This window comes from Pteropus vampyrus, unplaced genomic scaffold, assembly GCF_000151845.1.
Source record: "Pteropus vampyrus isolate Shadow unplaced genomic scaffold, Pvam_2.0 Scaffold107, whole genome shotgun sequence".
In the NCBI taxonomy this organism is placed as follows: Eukaryota; Metazoa; Chordata; class Mammalia; order Chiroptera; family Pteropodidae; genus Pteropus; species Pteropus vampyrus.
The window spans coordinates 946,798-960,475 of record NW_011888888.1 but is presented as its reverse complement, the minus strand read 5'-3'; the positions used below and the strand labels follow the sequence as shown (position 1 = coordinate 960,475).

The 13,678-nt window shown below is 37.0% G+C and overlaps 1 protein-coding gene across 5 annotated transcripts in view; it reads right to left on the bottom strand.

Moving 5' to 3' along the window:
• Positions 1-1,632: 1,632 nt before the first annotated feature.
• Positions 1,633-13,678, bottom strand: part of SLC26A5 (solute carrier family 26 member 5) — a 44,984-nt gene continuing 32,938 nt past the window's right edge. Inside the window, exons 9-19 of one of the 5 annotated variants that reach the window (XM_011365195.2) lie at positions 10,912-11,059; positions 9,781-9,894; positions 8,883-8,960; positions 8,112-8,207; positions 7,762-7,868; positions 6,675-6,744; positions 5,550-5,642; positions 4,684-4,791; positions 3,847-4,044; positions 3,211-3,265; positions 1,633-2,355 (exon numbers count right to left, since the gene is read on the bottom strand). In XM_011365195.2, coding sequence (XP_011363497.1) covers positions 2,171-2,355; positions 3,211-3,265; positions 3,847-4,044; positions 4,684-4,791; positions 5,550-5,642; positions 6,675-6,744; positions 7,762-7,868; positions 8,112-8,207; positions 8,883-8,960; positions 9,781-9,894; positions 10,912-11,059 — 1,252 coding nt within the window. In that variant the 3' untranslated portion in view covers positions 1,633-2,170. The remainder of the gene's footprint in view (positions 2,356-3,210; positions 3,266-3,846; positions 4,045-4,683; positions 4,792-5,549; positions 5,643-6,674; positions 6,745-7,761; positions 7,869-8,111; positions 8,208-8,882; positions 8,961-9,780; positions 9,895-10,911; positions 11,060-13,678) is intronic. The other 4 variants (XM_011365196.2, XR_896165.2, XR_002781580.1 and 1 more) reach the window with 4 other exon arrangements.

Here is a 13,678-nt window from a genome sequence, read left to right as displayed (position 1 = left end):
GGATTTAAGGCAAAGAAACCATAGAGTTTCTAGTAAATCCTTTCTAACATAGTTCTTTCCTGGAATCTGATCACTTTTCTCCTCGCAGTGTTTTCTTCATGAAAACTAAAACAAGGAGTCCATAAGAAAATATAAAAAAGACAAACTGTCTTTTTTCCTGTTAGCAGGAAATCTTAGCAGAGGATTAGCTAATAATCTGAATTAGAGTGAGCTGTTAAAACTACAAGAGTAAGAACTTTTGATGACAAATTGGCTTGAAGGTCTCCCCCACTCCTTTGGAACAACTATAAAGAGTTCCCGAAATAAGCATTTTACTCACTCATAGGCTTAAAACTGAGTTTGATGAAGAATTAACTGATAACTCTTATGGATTTGTAAGGAAGATATTAAATTATACCTAGGAGTTGGTTTTCTTAAATCCATGGTCTTTAAGGCTACTTCACTATTAGCAACAAAAACAAAATTTCTGGGGGCTCCTATTGGTCACAGTTGTGACAATTTTAGCACCAAAAAGATAACTACAATAGACTGAAATACATTAAAAATATAAAAATTCATGAGTCTATAATTATACCAAAAAAAATTTAAAAGAACCTAATTTGTCACTACCTATTTATTAAACCAACTTCGTACTCTGAAATAGATAATTGAATGGAAAAAATAAATCTGCCTTTTCAGTAAGAACAGTATTTAAGGATGACCAAATAGCTGAAGTTGAGGAAGGAAAGATGTAGTTTACATAGAAACACCAACTAATAAATGCAGAAGAGAGAACTGGAAAAAATATTCACAAACCTTAATATTTATTGATTTAGGCAAAGATTATCATTAAATGTTAAAAGCCCTGGATGAATGGCTAATGGAGAACTGGGAATTCATTCAATGCCAAAGGAACACTGTATAGATAACTCACTAGTCACAAAGGTAAAAAAATAATTGGGGGATTAGGCTGTCATGTTATCCAGTGATTTTAGCATTGTTAATGATAGGGTCAACTAGATACATTTTGTGTTTTCTGATGTGATGTAACTTGAAGCATGTGTCTCATCTATGATATACTCTAGTAAAAAAATGTTTTATTCAAATCCATGAGGCCTCTAGGTATAACTTCTAGATTACAGGTAGTTCAGGAAATAAAGGGATAAGCTAAATAACACCTGGAGAAAGCAAGGAGACATATTAACCACTTGGGATTCTGCAGGACAACTGCCCCAGTGTCTTTAACAAATCAATGTCTTCAGAAAAGGAACTGTGCTAGATTAAGATAGACTTAAGGGACTTAAAAGAACATGACCAGCTGTGTAAGGTTATAGAAAGGATACTAGTTTGGACAAACCAAGTACAAATTTGGGAGCAAGTGGGGGAAATCTGAATATGATCTGAGGTAAAAACATTCTAGAATGAGAAAGGAAGATTATTGACTGAAAAAAAAAATAGGTTACAAAACACTATGTAGAGTATGACCTTATTTTGGTTAAAAAATGCGTGTGTGTGTGTGTGTGTGTGTGTGTGTGTGTGTGTGTATATATATATATATATATATATATATATATATATATATATATATATATATATAAATATATATATAGAGAGAGAAAGATCTGGAAGGATATGTATTAAAGTGTTAAGTGATAATCTTTGGTGGCAATATAATGTTTTTATTTCTTATTTTTGCTTATTTTTTCGAATTTTATGCAATGTACTTATATTGCTTCTATAATAACAAAATGTTATTTTAAAGGAAGAACTGCTAGAAAATTGTGGGTATGCCCCAATTGTTAGATAACTCTGATTACGGAAGAAAGTCTGTAGATCAATAAAGTATGAAAGCAAGGAACCACTATCCACCTGGTAACAAACAGCACATCTGATTTGTAGGTAAAGTACTTAAAAGGGGAAAAATTGCTAAGTGCTTGGCTGACAAAAATCATACTAAAAAGTAACAGAAATGCCATTGCACAATATATGTAGGCAAGAGGCCAATTTATATTGGAAATAGTCAATTAAAAAATCACAAGTAAGATACATCTTGCTATGCGTCATTCACCCTCCAAATCAAGCTTCGACTACTAGTATTTACCCTTAGCAAAAACATCTAGTGTCTAGTATTTGAAAAGTGTAAATTAGTAATTTTGCAAGTCTCATACCCCATGTCGGGCTGAGTTCCTGCCTAGGCCTCAGGAGTGGCATTAGGCTCCATGTCTTCCTGGGTTGCAGGGGCTGAGGCTTCCTGCTCAGCCAGCGCCTCTCGCACGTGGCTGCCTAAAACTGCATCATGGATACTGTGGAACAGCAGCTCCCTTAAGGCAGGATTTTCAAAAAATTGGTTTTGAGTGAGGTCATTCACAACTTGTGCTAAAAAAGAAGAAAATTAGTCCACACTCTGTGTATCAGTCTTAAACATTAAAAAAAAAAAAAGTTAACACTTTCATACAGTTTAAATATTAAAATGACATAGTAAAAAGTCTCACTCCAATCCTTGTCCCCATGACATCACTCTCCCAGTCGCAGGAAACTACTTTTATTATTTTTTTGTGTATTTTTCCAGCATTTCTTTATGCAAACGTAAGTAAATATATAAACATATTTTATTCCTCCCACTTTTTCTTATCCAAAAGAAAGCATACTAAATATATATTATCCTGGATTTTTAAAAATTTTATTCTTTTCACTTAAATATTTTACGACTACATGGTATTCTATCGCGTAGCCTAGTTGATTTAACTGGTTCCTTTTGTTTGATTCTTGAGTTTTCTCCAGTCTTTCGACAGAACATGTTCTCAAGCATTTTTTATTTTTGCCATTCTGGTAAGTGAAAAGTGATGTCTTTATGTAGAGTTTATTTTCAAGCACTGTTAACCAAAATTTAATGTAAAACAAAAATAGCAGGAACTGTGTGGAAAAACCTGAATGATTTTATACACCTGTGTTTATGGCAGCCATTAAATAATTACTAAAAAAATATACCAGCCCAGAACAACGGTTTATTAGTTCCTGTCCTCCAGCTCCTGTTCAGGAGGCCTGCCACAGGTAGCCCTCTGAAAGGAGTGCCTGTAGTGGCTAATTTCAAAGCTAGCTTTAGAGTGATTTTTCAAAAGTATAATTGTCATTTTTGCCAAAAACTAATATTAGAGGAAAATATTTCCAAATTCAGTTATTAAAAAAGAGAAACAAAGCCAAAATGTTAATATTTCTCCCCATTCTACTTACCACTGCATCCTGCTAAATACACATAAATACCGACATCTCCATATTCTTTTACAATCTGTAATAATGTTGAAATAAAGTTTAGTTTCTTTTGACTTGTCAGATGCAAGTCTTTCTACCAATATGTATTTGACTTATCTAAGACACCCGAACTACTTTGCTTCAACAATTATGCATTTTTGAGCTAATCATTTTAAAATGTGTATTTCTTTTAATTTTTACACAGATAATGATAATTAAGGATATCAAAGAATTCTTGTTAAATTTTATTTAGATGTAACAAAGGTATTTTGGTAATGATTTTAAAAAGAATCTTCTTGTAGAAATACATATAAATTATTTACAGAAGATGTGATGACTGGAATGTGCTTTGAAATAAAAGAGGAAAGTGGATATAGAGGATAAATGAAACAAGATTAACCATAAATTGATACTTGTTGAAGCTAAGTGATAGTTACATGGGAATTCCTTAAATGATGCTCTTTACTTTTAAATATTTTTGAAATTTTCCATAATCGAAAGTTTAAAAAAACAATAAAAAAAATTGAGTTGAAAAGGACTCTGGTTCAACTTTCTGATTTTACTGATGGCAAAACTGGGCACAGAGATATTAAATGACTTCTTCAAGATGATGCTTACCCCTGCCAGAGTTTTTACACCAACAGAATCAATAAAATTGACTTGTGTAAAATCCAGAATGACGGTGTGAATGTTATCCCCTGGGGGCATAAATCTTTGCAGCTCTTCAGGAAATGTGTTCTTGATGACTATTGGAGGATATTTTACTTCATCTTCTTCTTCAGGCTTGGTACCATCTTCTCCATCTACTTCTGCATCCTATGTCAAAAATTAAATCACACCAGAATTCTATGAACAACTCACATTTTGGTTCTGAGAGTTATAAGGAAAAATTAGTCCTTATAGTCTCAAGCTACTCACTATACCAGATCTCTTCTGAAATATTTGCCATATCCTACCTTGTAATGTGACAGAAAAAGATGTGTACATAACATTCTATTTTAGCTCAATTTGTTTTTCTTTTTTCTGTCCAATGAAATCCACTCTCCTTAGTCATAATATCCATTTTCCCCTAATTTCTAAAATAATTCCATTAACTTCAGCATGATAGACCATCAGTTATAATAAGCCTGAACAGTAAAAACCAGCTTTTGAGCTTTTTTTTTTTCTATAAGCTGAATGAATCTATGACTAAGTACTAGTGGTAAAATTTATTAAGGTACTGTGTGATTTTCATTTTTTAAAACAATGTTTTCCTGGGCCCATATCACTACTTATTCAGAAGCATTCTCATAACTGACCTTTTCATGTATCTTTAATACATAAAGGATAGTTAGAAAGTTTCTAAACTTTCCTGTTTTAGGGACTTCACACTTTGTTAAAACTTCAATCATGAATAAAGGTTGGGGGTGCTGTGGATCAAGAGAGAAGGGAAATTACAAGGAGGGGACCACTCACTGCTTTGACGACAGCTGCATTGGCCATATTTGCATTCCCGACTTCCTTAGCATACTTCCTCATGGCCTTTCTTCTTGCTCCCATTATGAGTGCCGGGTTCACTCCAGTCTTTACAGAAGAACAATATGTGCATAATCACTTCTTGGCTCCCAGGAACTCATCCAAATACAATTAATCTTCAAATTTCCCCATTTGATGGTTTTCTATCACCCCAACCCTTTTTCTACCTTTCCCTCAGATCTCCTGAACTGAGTTACTCCCTCATTAAAAGAACATTAGTAATCCTTCTTATTCTTGGTCTTGATTCAAGACAACCAGAAGCTAAAGTATTATACAGAATTTTTTCAGTAGTATTTTTCACACTCAGAATCTTATATTTAAGAAATTCTGTGGGTTGACTGTGAGGTTTTCCTATATACTGGGCAGTGTGGGGTTGAGTTCTAATCATGACTAAAGAAAGCCCCATGATACTCAAAACAAGAAATCTAAAATTAGTTTTTTGATTCTTTTCTTAATGTTTTTGAAAAGGTAATACATGCATATGACAAAAGAGAATGAATAGTGGTGTTGGTTGCACAACAGTGTGAATGTACTGAATTTTATCCACTGAGTTGTACACTGAAAGTAGTTAAAATAGTAAATTTCATGTTATGTATATTTTACCACAATAAGTAGGTAGGTCGGTAGATAGGTCGATAGATAGATAGATAGATAGATAGATAGATAGATAGATAGATAGATAGACAGACAGACAGACAGACAGAAAGAATAAAAGGTATAGTGAGACATTTAAATGACCCTCACATCCCAGTCAATCTATAGGTCCCCTCCTCAGAAATAATCGCTCTTAATTTCTTATGACTTACCTTTCTTTTTAATGCGTTGCTATACAAGTCGCTATTTGCATAATAAATTGGGGCATTTATTTGGAATATTTTTATTCCAGGAATTTCTTTCACCTGGGAAATAAAATTTAAGTGAATTTAACACATGGAAATATTTCAGAATCAAAACTGCAATTCCTTCCCTCCTCTATTTTGAAAATTAATATAGAAGTTGCTAAGAGTCTTCTTATAGTGTTTGGATAAAATGTCACTATCTACTCATGCTCTGGAGGGAGGAGTACTGAGAAGTAAGCTTTTAAAAATGCACATCTTCCCATTTCTTTTAGAAGTCTTTCATTTTTGTCATAAAACACAAAGAAAAGGTACTGAAAATATTTAAAAAGAGAAAAGAAAAATGGATAGGAGAGGGGAGGCTGCCACTCAGGCTGTGAGAAGCAGGCAAATAAAGTGAACAGAGGTTTATATTCGTTCATTACTGGAACACAGGCAGGAGTCGACATGGACCCAAGTGACACAGACTGAACATTTTATCAAGAAGCTTCAAACTCTAGAATGCAGTTTGGAAACAAGTAATTCAGCATATAATTCTTTGAAAGGAGGAAAAAACAGCAATACTAACACCAGCCTCATTTCTTAATACCTTGAGAATTTCTTCCCAAGCAGAAAATAAAACTAGTTTAAAAATATTTGTAAAGGTCTTTCAGATTCTACATAAGAAAAGAACACTCAAAATCAAAGAAATTTTAACCATTAAAAATAAAGCAGGATAATTCCATAGCCTCAATACTTATATTTTGCATGATTAATATCAGTATTTTCCATCAGTTTAAATTTATCAGAAGAAAATCATGCACATACAAACCATCTTCTCAGTTTCAGTATTTTGTGAATATATGCTTTAATTCCAAGAATATTATTAAACCCCATTTAAAAAAGAGGAAAAATATTAGATTGAATAATTAATGTGAGTATAGTGTAAACTATAAAATTGAATCTAGAGAGTAAATTGAAATTCAGGCTTTTCACTTTGACTACTACATCTCCCTCCTTTTCACTTCCACTTTTTGTCCTGAGTGAAAATAAAACTTAGTTAGCTAATCATATCCCATGCTTACAACCGTTTAAAATGATAGAAAAAGGTCCTACCTCCTCATATGCGTCTATATCAATATACACATCAGTGTCAGGAAGCTGTCCAAGGACTTTGTAGCTCGGACTGAAGATAGAGAGTGAATGTGTTAAAATACCATTGTGTCGTTGAGACCCAGTATGTGATTGATACATGAGGGTTTTCACGTTTATAAGTCATGTATGGATTTGCTAGTGAATTCAGGAATATGTGATCTTTATATGGTGCCTTTGCAGAAGGGCTCCACATATACCATATTCCCAGTGCCATTCCAAGCCTAATACTCCCCACATACCTCACACCACACTCTACACCTCAACCCCAACATATGCAATACACACATACAACATATACCTCACACCACACAGACCACATACCACATATACCCCTCACATACACAATACACAATACACACATGCCATACAACTACACACACACCGCACCACACACACACCACACAATGATATGGTTAGGACAAAAGACTTGGGTATTTAAAGATGGGGCAAAAATGAATTGTGCAGAGTTTAAGTTATGCCAGGGTCATGTGTAATTCAAGTTCTCATGCCACTTAGTAGACGGTAGAATTATCTTTCTATTCTAATTTTAAAGTAGGAGAGGAGGTTTTCTTTTTGTTTCTAATAAGAATCTCTGATTCATGTGGGTGGGGATAATCAACTGAAGGTATGGGGAGAAAAAATCTTAAGTCAGCATAGAAGTTAAGTTTGGTTTGAGAGATTGAGGCCCTTTGGGGGTTACATGAGTTGTTCAAGGTCACAGAGTTTCGCAGAGTTAGAACACAGCTCAAGGTCTTAGATTTGACATTCCACGGTCTTGCTACTATGTCCTGGTGCTTCTCAGCATGTAGGTGCAAATGCTTTGTGGGTAAGAATATATAATACAAATATTAACTGATTTTTCTGGGAGGATTCACTCAATAAACATTCAGAGAACCGAACGCATACTATGTGCCTGGTACTGGGTTCCAGGAACATCACCTCCACAATCAAGATGCTCAGTCCACTGATGTCTGTCAACAAATACATTTTAAGTCAACACTGCAATCTCAGGCAGGACATTCATACCCATCCCAATCTGTACAGTCACCTCTGCGTTCTGTAAATCACAGTCATCAGTGCGATGATCACGGCAGTAATCAAACCATAGTCCAATCCCAGGAACAAGGAGGAAACAAAAGTGGTAAGCCAGATGGTCTGAACAAAAGACAGAAAGCTTTATGTAGAATCCTGTTAAAATTTTCTGAGGGTTACACACACACACACACACACACACACACACACACACATGCACGCATGCACGCACGCACACATGGTACCTAAGCCTGCCTAACTGGATACTAATATAACTGACACTACTAACTTATCTTAACATTTTTATCAGTACTAATCCATGTGTTGCTATAACATATTTACCTAACAATCACCATCATTACTTACCAGCTCTATTTTGCTGGTTCTCCAGAAAAAGGGGAGATCTGAGAACTGCATAAACATTCCCTTCAGGTTGACGATCACAATGGCCGACAGTACAGCCTGAAACACAGCACATTCACGCTTACCTCTCCTCTTGTGTCCAAAGAGCCCCTCTGCTGGCTCCTCACCATCCTCCTGCTGCCCTCCCAGCATGCTCTCCCCACTCACTTTCTATGCAGGAGTGATGGTACATTTAGACTAGAGCCATAAACACCTGGATTTTCAGGGCTGGATGAGCTAAAATGGGCCTTGGCAAACCAGGCTTATATCCTAGTAGAAACCTGCATAGTGGTTAAGAGTTTCAGAATTAAACTCAGCAGTCAAGGGATTATTTCACCGATGGTCTATTTTATGATTTTCTCTACTCTATATTGCTTTTCTTCTCTACTAGATTAAATATATTAGTAAACAAATGTCTTATGAGTGTAGGCTATCTCAGATTTTAAATGGAAGTATAACTCATAAAAGATCAAAGGGAGAAAGGCCCTTGAGATTAGCCAGTGTAAACCCCCACTTTGCAGATAAACTGAGACCCAGAGATGTTGAGATGGCTTTCCCAATTCCCAGTTGCCGGTAGATTGTGATGAAGAATCTTGCTCCTAGCCTTGGCCCTTTCTCTTACTACCCTGCTTGGGTTACAGTGAAAACCCATGAGATAGCTACAAAAATATAAACAAATAAAATAGCAAAATCTGTACACATGGAGAAACTTCACATCAAGTCTAAACTACATACCTGGGGTAACGATTCAAAGAGGAATCCGGTGGCTAATATGACCATCAGAATCATTAACGAGGCCAAACAACCTGCAAGCTGCATGAGAGAAGACACATGGAAGGGGCTTTTAGGATATGAGCAAGAGGCAGGGCACAGGTTGGCCCTAGTCTTTTGACAATCAGTGTGGGAAGATCAAAAAAATATGGATTCAAATCAGCCATCCAAACCATTATGTGAAACTATAATGCCTTCCCACTTCCTCTGAAGTTCCTGTTCCTCTTACAGCTTTTAAACAGAGGCCAAAATGCTTAAAAACGCTGACTGAAATGCTCTTGCCAGGAGTGGGGAAAACAAGATGTCTGGTGTCAACCCGAGACCCCCAAGGGCCAGAAGAGATCAGACAAGATGATGCTGTCCAATGTGGTGGCCATTAGCCACATGTAGCTATTTAAGTTAAAAAATTAAAATAAAATAAAATAAAAAATTCAGGTCTTGGTTGCACTGGCCACATTTCAAGTGCTCAAGAGCCACGTGTGGCTAGTGGCTACTATTTTTGGATGGTGCAAACACTGAACATATCCACCACTGCAGAAATTTCTGTTGGATGGTACTGGTATCCTGCCCATATGCAGCCTTAGGCTTTCATTACAACATCCTGTGCCTCGACTTTGAAGTTTACTGATAGCAGGGAGTTTTATATAATTTTTTTATTTAACTGGAGAATATACCTCCTTCCTACAAATTTAGTTCCTTGTGATTTGCTTCGACCAACCATGCCTTTCTCTGAGTCACTACACAGCTCACTGAGCATGGATCTTCAGGCAGAGCAGCTTTGTTTGGGTGTAGAATAGAATCAAGGGATTAAAATTTAATTGCCACCAAATCACCAATCCTGAGAGCCCAGTAGTATACACACCTGTGTCTTCCCTCCAGTTCCCTCCTGAACAAGACTTCGAGACAAGGAACATGAAATTGAGAAAGTCTGGAAGAGTGAACCAATGGAATTGCACAGTCCCAGGGCAATGAGCTCCTTTTCCACGTGGAAACAAAGCACAAAAGAGATCGGTTATTCTTCAGGAAGAGAGGCAGATGGCCCTTATAATTCACATTTTCAGCAGTACAGTCTGTCTTTTCATTTTCCTTTCAGATATTTGTTTAGCATGAGCTCAAAATAGGAATTAGTACATAATTTAAGTTGGAGAGGAAAACCTTCAAATTTTCATTGTGTTGGAGATAAATGCTATGCTTACCCAGCTCCATTTCCCAAATGCACTCTCTACACAAATAATGCCTTAAAAAAAACAACTGCAGCAAAAGGAACAAAATTTTTTCCCTTGCTTAAGAGAAAGTTTTTGGAGTATAGGACCACTGCTATCTTTTGAATGCCTGGCTCTTGCTCGTCGATGCATACATGCCAGCGTCCTTCTGGGACAGTGAGTCCTGCTCTCAGGGCTACTTCTGGTCTTCCTGGTTAGATCACTGTTTCATATGAATGTGGAACGTCTAGTCTCCTTTTAGAAATACATAGTGTGTTAAAACAGATATTGTCATGTCAAAATTATAGCTCATGGGATTCAGATTAAATACATTATCTGTAGCTATGTTATAAAAGAAGATGACAAAGAATAAGTATATTGTGGAGTTTGAATGATGAATCATATACTCAAAGTTTAATGAACAAAGAGAAGGTTTCCTGTAGAGTAAAAATGGCCGTGTAAAAACATTTTATTCTCAGTCTGTGAACTTTAAAAATAATGATTACATCAATAGGAGTATGGCAAACTATAAACCTCAGTTTGGAGATTTCACCTTTCTAGCTGGGGCCCTGCCCATGAGGTGAGGTAGGACTGTACCTCAGTGCTCAGATGATCTAATCAACATAATTCATGAAAAAATTGTAGTGTTGGATAAATTCATGCTTCAAATATATCCATCATCAAACTAAGTTTTTCTGCCAAGATAGAGAAATCCAGTTCATTTGCCTTTCATAGTAAAGCATGATGATTATATCACTATGAAACATCTGCAGGAAATTAATGATTTTTACCTGATTGCCATCAACCTGATAGCCATGTTTATTTGCCAAGGTCTTGGCCATTGAGATGGTCACTGAAAATCCAACAATGGCTATGGCGATGGCATCCACGTACACAAGGTGGAAGAGGCTGGTGTCCGGATTGGCTGGAGGTAGTAGCCTGAAAGGTCAAGCTGACTTTAACTTAAGTGCTGTGACCACTGGGGAGAAAACACACAACTAGAGGAGAACAATTTGGAGGGACATTATCTGCAAAGCAGATGATCAATGCTTGGATACTTGTTTGCCCTAGTTTGATAAAAAGGAGGGCTCTCCTGGACACATGGCAGTTCTTTCCAAACCCTAACCACAGGGTACGGCTTTCTACCTGAATGGGTTATCAGTATAGATCAGAAGCCATTTTATTAGAAAAGGAGTAACTGCATATCTCAGGGCACCTGTATGGCAGGTGTGGGACAGGAAGAAGCGAGGGCCAGCAAAGTGCTCAGATACCACAGGCACTTGAACCGAAGTCTGAGGGCGGGGTGGGGGGTGGTGTTGGACAAGGGCTATCTTAGAGGAGAATTACTGTCTGAGCAACAGGAGGTACTCACTGCTATAAGGACTCTGCTTTTTCCTGGGACATGTAGGTGGGTTTCTAACATGAGAAAGGAGCAGCAGCAGACTACAGTCCTTGGATTTCAGCTGGGAATGCTGGGAGTCTGCAGGAGCCAAAAGTGTGACTCCTGGAACCCCGGAATGGAGAGCCTAATCTCTGTGGTCCACGCTTGTAGTTTGGAACCTTTGTCCTAAAGGAACGGAATGGGGATTCCCTAGAATGGTCAGGGGGAAGGAACAATAGGTTTTCAAAGGTACCTGCTCCAATTCAAGGCATTGGAATAAATAACAGCAACAACAATTAATTGATGCACAATATTATTATTCTTACAATAACGATTGTTTATTTGGTGCTTCCTCTGTGCCAGGTTCTGTGCTTATTTATTTCCAATAACCCTGTGTGCTAGGCACCATTTTAATCTCCATTTTATAGATGAGGAAAATGAGGCACAGTAAGGTTAAGCAACTTGTGCAAGGTCAAATAGGTTATCAATTAACTACAACAAAAAATAAAGAACCCACCTCCCTATGCCTATTTCTCTCACTATGTCATATTACAGTGACAGGATGAATCAAGTTCTGGGGTAAGAGAAAGGGAAGGGGAGAGAGGAAAGGAACATAACATGTAAAGCCTAGATTATATGCTACATGCTTGACATATGTCATATTTGTCCTCACAACAACTGTATTTGATAGATATCATTATTAACCCAACTTATAAGTGAAAAAAATAGATGCTTGCACATGTCAAGTAATTTTCCCAAGATAGAGCAGGGAGTCAAACCCAGAGGGTCTGACTATGAAACTTATTGTCTTTCCCTTGTACTTTGTTGCATGAGTGTTAACCAAGAGGGAAGGCCTAGCAGTAGTTTTGGGTGTCGGGAACAAGATTGTGAGAAAAGAATGTAGTTTGAAATGTGTTAAGGAAAGTAACCCAAGAAACGGGATACACTGCCATGACTGGGATCTTCAACAGTCAACCGTCACTTTCTGGACACTGTATTGTATATGTACTTATATGTATGTGTAGATAAGTGTGGTAGTTTGCTTTCAAATATGACCACCAACAATCCCTCCCATATTTGTATGTCCATCTAGAGGTGGAATCTTGTGATTTGCTTTGACCAATAGGAAGTGGTGAAAGTGATGTTGTATGAGTGCCTTAACTGGCCTGCCTAGCTTCTGCTTTTCTGTCTTGTTGCTCTGAGCCACCACGTAGAGTCTCCCTGCTGTTAGAGACACCACACAAGGGATGCCAGCCTTCCAGCATCAATCACACCTTCAGACATCTGCAGCTGCATGAGATCTCCAGTGAGACCAGCAGAATCACCAGCAGAGCCCTACCTGAATTGATGAACTGTGAACAAATAGATGGATATTGCTTGAAGCCACTGTTTTGGAGCCGCTTGTCATTGGCAAAAAGACTCACAGATAACTGAAACCGTATGATTATATGTAGGTAGGTAGTCAGGTAAGCATTATTTGATTCTTGCTGGGTTTATGGCAAAATTCCAGAAAGATAAGGTTTCTGAGTAGCCAAATTTCAGAAACGTAAAATGTTATTTAAAACAAAAAAACTTTAGCTCTCACACATAGAGAGAAAGCAATAGGGAAAGGAAGGTATTAGGTAGAAATTATGGCAGCACGTGCATTTTTAAAAGCAGAAATCTAAATGTAAGGATTCACATTTATTCAAATTACTTGTAATTAATTATTAAATAGGGTTATCTCTTGGACCCAAAGACTAATGTTTATCACATGACTAATTATGTTAGCGACTCAGGTGTGATGTAATGGAAAGCATATACGATTGGGTATCGGAAGACTGAGCTCTGGGTCCAGGCTGGGACTCACTTCAAGTCACTAAACTTCATTCATGTCTCTCAAATGTCACCTTCTCAATTGTCACCCTACCTAAACAGCAACCCCAGGCCCTCCTATCCCTTACCTAGCTTCCTTTTTCATCATAGCACTTCTCACTGTTTACTGCTTGTCTCCTCCAGTAAAATATAAGCTCCTTGAGATCAAAGATCTTTTTGCTTACATGTTTGCTTTTATTTTTAACTGCTGTGTCTCTGGCACAAAATAGGCAATTAATAAACACATGCTGAATAGATGAGAATAAACAAACTTAGTTGTCTGTAAAATAAGGATAACATATATATCAATAGTATTATCGTGA